We start from the raw sequence: 6,354 nt of genomic DNA, 5'->3' as shown, positions 1-6,354 counted from the left end.
TGGATAAACTTTTATGCTCGTCGGAGAAATATTTCATAAGGGCGTCAGCCATTGTTCCGATAGTTTAGAGCCAGTTACTAAGTTACCATGCGTCATTACGAGAGAAGTGACGGCATGACTGTTGAAGCGTGTTGAACCAGTATCTGAAGCTGTAACGAGGAGGAGGTGGAAATGGACTGGAATGTCCTCAGAATGGATCCGAGTGCCATTCCCAGGATAGCCAGCCCCCCTGGAACGAGAAGAAGGGGGCCATCCGCTGAAGACCCGGAGGAGGAGCAACTATCGAAAGAGAAAAATGTAAGCTATTGGTTGGTCTTGGGGACAGATGACAAGAATGGCCTCCAGCCGAGAGAGATGGCATTCCACCGTGTCACCTTGTCTTTTTGATCAAGCACCAAGAGGATAAGGTAAGGCAAGCTAAACTTGTCGTAAGTACTTTGAGCCACTTTCTGGTGGTCTGCCGGGCATCTTTATCCAGTTAACCGTCATACTCTGAAAAGACACGTATTTAAAAATTCGGTCAGAAAACTCGTCCTTCAAATATCGATTGATTTAAAAGACAGAAACTCTCAAACCTAGGACCTCGCGAAACCGCATGATTATTTTGGGGATGCTTTTTTTTTCTTGTAATTTTCTTTCTAGCTTTGCCTGTCACTATTTCATACGCACTTTTTCAGATCTTCATCTAACACCAGTGCCTGCTCCATAATTTGTCACTTCGTTGTTATTGTAGTCCGTTGTGTGTATTGTTTTTTTTTTTTTTTTTTTTTTTTTTTTGGGGGGGGGAGGGTTTGCTAAGAACAATGTATGTCAATGATGCAATCTACAGTCATGAGGGAAATAATTGAAGCAATTACACGACAACATTTTGAAAGACAAAAATGTGACGATTACAACACATTGGGAGACTTTTTTACAGTATAAATTGCCAGTGTTTTCCACGCTCCAACAGCTACGACCAGTCGGTAATCACAAGGATAGGAATAGGTCTTGTTTAATATTCTATTATATTCGTTTTGTTGAACTTGTAGAGCTATACAGACATGAACTTGGTCTACAGTGTTCTCTTGATTCTTACAGTTCTACATGACATTGGTGAGGATGATTTGGTCATTTATTTACTTGAAATTCCGACTTACTTAACCTTCTTCCTTCCTTCCTTCCTTCATTCATTCATTCATTCAATCATTCATTTCCTCTTTCTTGTAAAATTGCATTAATTAATCTTAAAAATCAGTTATGTCTAACGGTATACGGTAAGACCGACGTGCATTTATTCGCAATTCTGAAAACCCAAATGCTTATGGGCTCATTGTTGTAATGGAAATCTCAAAAAAATGATGAAAAATATTGTCCTTAACAACAATGTTAAAATAGGCCCAAAAGTGGGTTTGGATGTCAGACCTGTATATATGTACACGCCGGTATAAGGTAATTCATTTCTAATTGGTAGTAGGAGAATTTCGTTTCCTTCGGATGGTCTTGACAGGAAATTTTCCTGGTCAAGCATCCATCATACGATGGGAATGCGGGTGAATTATATTTGAGTCACCGTGAATATTATTATAAAATCATTTCTATTGTAGATCTGTGAGAATTTTACATATAGATAGAATGCACTTGGCTAAGAAGCCATCACTCGGGTCTTTGTTATTGTTTTTTGCCATCCGCGTTTATGAGTAATTCTCACTAAACTGTATTAACCAGATTATAAACGTTTAAGGTTACACAGTTTTGTGTGTTGATCCGTTATACTTCCGGATGGCAATGTTGTGAGCTTCTTAGCCAAGCGCACACTTGCTATAACAGTAAAAAATACACCCTCCCCCCCCCCCCCAATTCCCCATTTTCGACACCAAATATGACGTGGATATACAATTTAATAGTCTGGTGCCACGTCCGCTCAGCAACGAGCACCTTGGTTCTAAACAAAGAAAATCTGTACTTTTATTCTTCATGCTGGCTACAACTTTTTCACATGTCATGTGATCAGAATGTATAAAAGTCAAGACATGATCAGATTTATAATGTTTTTCTCCTCTGGATAGACTTTTATGCTCGTCGGAGAAGTATTTCATAAGGGCGTCTGCCATTGTTCCGATAGTTTAGAACCAGTTACTAAGTACTGAGCGTCATTACGAGGGAAGTGACGACACGACTGTTGAAGCCTATTGAAAAATTACTATGCCATTGTATTTAAATAGTGAGCGGACGTCTGTTATGCGATATTGCAATTTCTTTCCGACAGAGACAACGATGTTAACGGCCAGGTACTCATTTTACACGTGAGTACGGTGAGAGAGAATGTTGAGTAAAGAGCTTTTTCCAAGGACTCGACTACGCACCGAGTGAGGATTGAACGCTGGACCGTCCACTCGACCACATAGCTGCATTACTATAGTATAAAACTACTGTTCTAACAATGTTCGGAATGTAGGCAATGTTCGCAAAATCCCATTCTTCTAGAACTTTAATCAACTATAGAAATGTGTTAAATAAGATAGAAAGGGGGGTGGGCTATTTATTATGTTGGAATTTCCCCGAGGATAAAGATCACCCAGACCAAAGCATTTTGTGACACCTAGTATTACTAATTGTCAATAACTTTATTATCCGAAACAGAATTACCATGATGTAATTCCTATCTTCTTTATTGTCAACGAATGGGGTATAAGCGTGGTCCTCATTTACAAATACAATACTAGATATTATTGCTGTGGCGCTTCTGTTATTTTTACAATTATTATTATTATTATTATTATTATTATTATTATTATTATTATTATTATTATTATTATTATTATTATTATTATTATTATTATTATTATTATTATTATTATTATTATTATCATTATTGTAAGTATTGGTGGTATTACAATGTTGTATTTCTATGATTATTTATGGTATCATTTTATGCTTTGGTTTCATTTACCTTTTTTTCTCACTTTCGTGTACGTTGTCATCCAATTGTATAGATTATTGGCTAAAGCCTAAGATAAAATCAACGTGTTTTTTTTTTTTTTTTGTTTTTGTTTTTTTTTTTTTTTTTTGTCTTATTTTGTCTATGGAACTGATACTTATCATACCAGACTTGCCAACTTGAAATAGGAAAATGTAATACGTAGTTTTCAGGGGAAATAACATCGTAGACATTTTAACTACCCTTAAAAATCACCAGCTTGTCCTTATAATGCATGGGGAAGAATATTTTTAACTCCTTTAAGTGATAGCACGGGCACCAGAACTTCGTTTTCAAGAAATGGCATTTAATCAAAAACCTTTATTATATCCAGCTCGCGATTTACCCGTAGTTCTACGGGAATTTTCATAGTAGTAAGGAGGTCTGTTGTGATGGGTATCACTTTTTAAATTTTTTTTTAATGAGAAAAACTGATTGGAAAAGTAATAGTGATGGTGATGGTGGTAATGGTAGCGGTGGTGATAATTGTGGTAGTAATGATGATGGTAATATTATTATTGTTAATTGTTATTATTATTGTTATTGTTGTTATTATTATTGTCATTATTATTGTTGTTGTTGTTGTTGTTGTTCTTCTTCTTCTTCTTCTTCTTCTTCTTCTTCTTCTTCTTCTTCTTCTTCTTCTTCTTCTTCTTATTATTATTATTATTATTATTATTATTATTATTATTATTATTATTATTATTATTATTATTATTATTATTATTATTGTTGTACATATTGGTGGTATTACGATTGTTGTATTTTTTGTGTGGTGTATCAGTTGATTTTTTGGTTACATTTACCATTTCTTATTTTAAATTTTTTTTTCCACTTTCATGTATGTTGTCATCAAATTGTTGATTTATTGGCGAAAGCCTAAGATTGAATAAACTTTCTAACCCCAATTAGCCCTCCTTAATGGTTACAATGGTATTTCTGAGTACCGCAGAGGCACAAAGGGTTAAGACAGAATAACGAGAATTGCTAAATATAAGTATATATTTCAATGTGGGATACATCATTTTATTCTCTAATCATTATCATCCATCGTGGCTTGTGCTCTTGAACACGTTGCCGGTCAGCTGTCTCCACGAATCACGATCCTCTGCGGTGCGCATGAAATCTGTGTTGCTTTTTAAATCACATTGGCCATTCTTAGGTTATTTAGATTATGATAGTTCAGTTGGTAGAGCACTCGCGTCACACGCAAAGGGACCGAGATCGATCCTGAGGGCAATCGATATTTTTTCTCTGACCCCCCCCCCCCTGTTCACCCAGTAGTGAATGGGTAGTTGAGTTTGTTAGATTTGGCGGAAAGTACTTTGCGGTAGACTAGCGTCCTATCCTAGGGATAGTAAGCGATTGATATTGTCCGTTTCACGCTATAGAAACCGGGTTAAATTCCGGCTATATGGGCCTCATGGCTCTGAAGGACTCCTACTTAATTATGCACCTCTTGTATTTGAAAATTGTGGTTACTTTGAAAGGTTATGCTGTACAAAACTTACATGGAATCTGGTATCAAACATGTTTAAATCCAATGACATTTCACGTTTGCGTGTGAAGCGAATGCTCTACCAACTGAGCTATCTGGACCTCCACATAAGTAAAATGACATCATTATTATTTAAACCTCCACACTCCGAGTTCCTTGTTGAGTGCCATATTGCTATTCCCGTATGCCATGAAAAAAAGAGTTCCTTGTTTCGCCTCTCTGGAGAAATACTTTTCAATTTTCCTCATTGTGACAAATTTACATGTTTAACCCATGTTTTTTATCAGTTATTATGAATGTAGAAATCACAACAGGACGCTACGCCTCCGGCTTTCAAACATTAAATTGTAACAATGGGAGCGATCTATATTCATGTTTTCGTTTTCGTCCACCCTAGTTATCGATCACGTGATTTGTTGCTGTACAACGATTGGAAATTAATTTCTCAATGTATCAAAACACTCTGCTTTGTTTATGAAAGTTGTATAAATACCCATGAGTCGTGCTGAGCAAAATGACCAATTGGATTCAGTAGTCTGATGTCACGGCGCCCGGCAACGGCTGCCATCTTGATTCTAAACAAAGAAAATCATTACTTTTTATTCTTCATGCAAGAACTTTTCATATTCCTTGTGATCAGAATGTGTAAAAGTCAAAACATGATCAAATTTATGTTTTTTTCCCCTCTGGATACGCTTTTATGCTCGCCGGGGAAATATTTCATACGGGCGACCGCCATTGTTTCGATAGTTTAGAGCCAGTGTTACTAAGTTACCATGTGTCATTAGGAAGGAAGTGACGTTACGACTGTTGAAGAGTATTGTGACGTTATATATTTCTCAAACTCTGAACACTTTTCACTATGTGGGTCATTCTGAGCACACTTTGCAGAATTCAATGTGTATAATTTTACTATTGTAAAACATCAAAATACTCATTCATCCCAGACCTTCGTTTTTTTATATACCGTAAAGAGGAAAAACCCAAAGTACGGTATTTTAATCGATAGAAAAAGAATTGGCTTAATCTCACTAACAATTCTAGTGTTCGAGCCAATTTTCATTAAAATCCATCTGAAAGTTGCGAAGATAACCAAGTCAACGCGTATGCACGGGTTGTGGAACGGACTATAGAGGGTCTAGATTATATTTCCTTAGAAAACTAAATTCTTTTCATGTTACAACAGAAATCCTTATGTTTTATTTGTCAATAGTTCAAAGTGTTATAACATTTGGGATCAGTTGCTGGGGTGAGGCAATCATCGCTGGGGATAGAGATGTTTGTTTGCTTTTAAGGGTTTTACGGTGCTTGCAACACATTTATGTCATATCAGCTCAAGTAAATATGAGGAAATGGGAGAATAGAAAGTTCTAGAATTACAATAAAAGCATCCAAGAAAACGTTAGACAAAGGGAAATTAGTTCAAATATGGAATAGATGTAGATTCCAAGAGCACACCTAATTGTCTTCCTGACACAGGTCACAACTGAGAAGAACATGACACACCCAAATGTTTACAAATCATAATTATATAAAACAACAATAATACAGTGCTTAACAGAGAGATGGTTTACACGGAAAAAAGTATAATCTACCAAAACTCTAAATATACGTCTGTTTCCCTCCCAGCTAGGGTATCCGGCCAGGGCAAGGACAAAACCAAATAATCTCATTTCAAGAGAAAGACAGAAAGCATTTTGTAAAACAGATATAGAGGGATAGAAGACTCAGCAAGTACCTCCGTGTCCATTATGGGAGGTAAGGAACCCCACACAGGGGGATAAAGAGAGAATGGATAAGATTTTAAGAAGAACCGAAAGCATTGTGAACTCCACCCTGCCTACACAAAATACCCTCTATGAAGAATATTCCTCTAAAAAAGTTTTGAACATTTCGA

General features: G+C 36.3%; 1 protein-coding gene across 1 annotated transcript in view; it reads left to right on the top strand.

Moving 5' to 3' along the window:
* The first annotated feature begins 880 nt into the window (after positions 1 to 880).
* LOC144956804 (uncharacterized) overlaps positions 881 to 6,354 on the top strand; it is a 7,150-nt gene continuing 1,676 nt past the window's right edge. Inside the window, exon 1 of the mRNA XM_078887537.1 lies at positions 881 to 1,095. Coding sequence (XP_078743663.1) covers positions 1,044 to 1,095 — 52 coding nt within the window. The 5' untranslated portion in view covers positions 881 to 1,043. The remainder of the gene's footprint in view (positions 1,096 to 6,354) is intronic.

The sequence above is a fragment of the Berghia stephanieae genome, chromosome 11 (assembly GCF_034508935.2).
Source record: "Berghia stephanieae isolate SIO BIC M18660-M18661 chromosome 11, UCSD_Bste_1.3, whole genome shotgun sequence".
Taxonomy (NCBI): Eukaryota; Metazoa; Mollusca; class Gastropoda; order Nudibranchia; family Aeolidiidae; genus Berghia; species Berghia stephanieae.
Note: the sequence above shows the minus strand (reverse complement) of the source record. Positions and strands in the feature narration are given on the sequence as shown.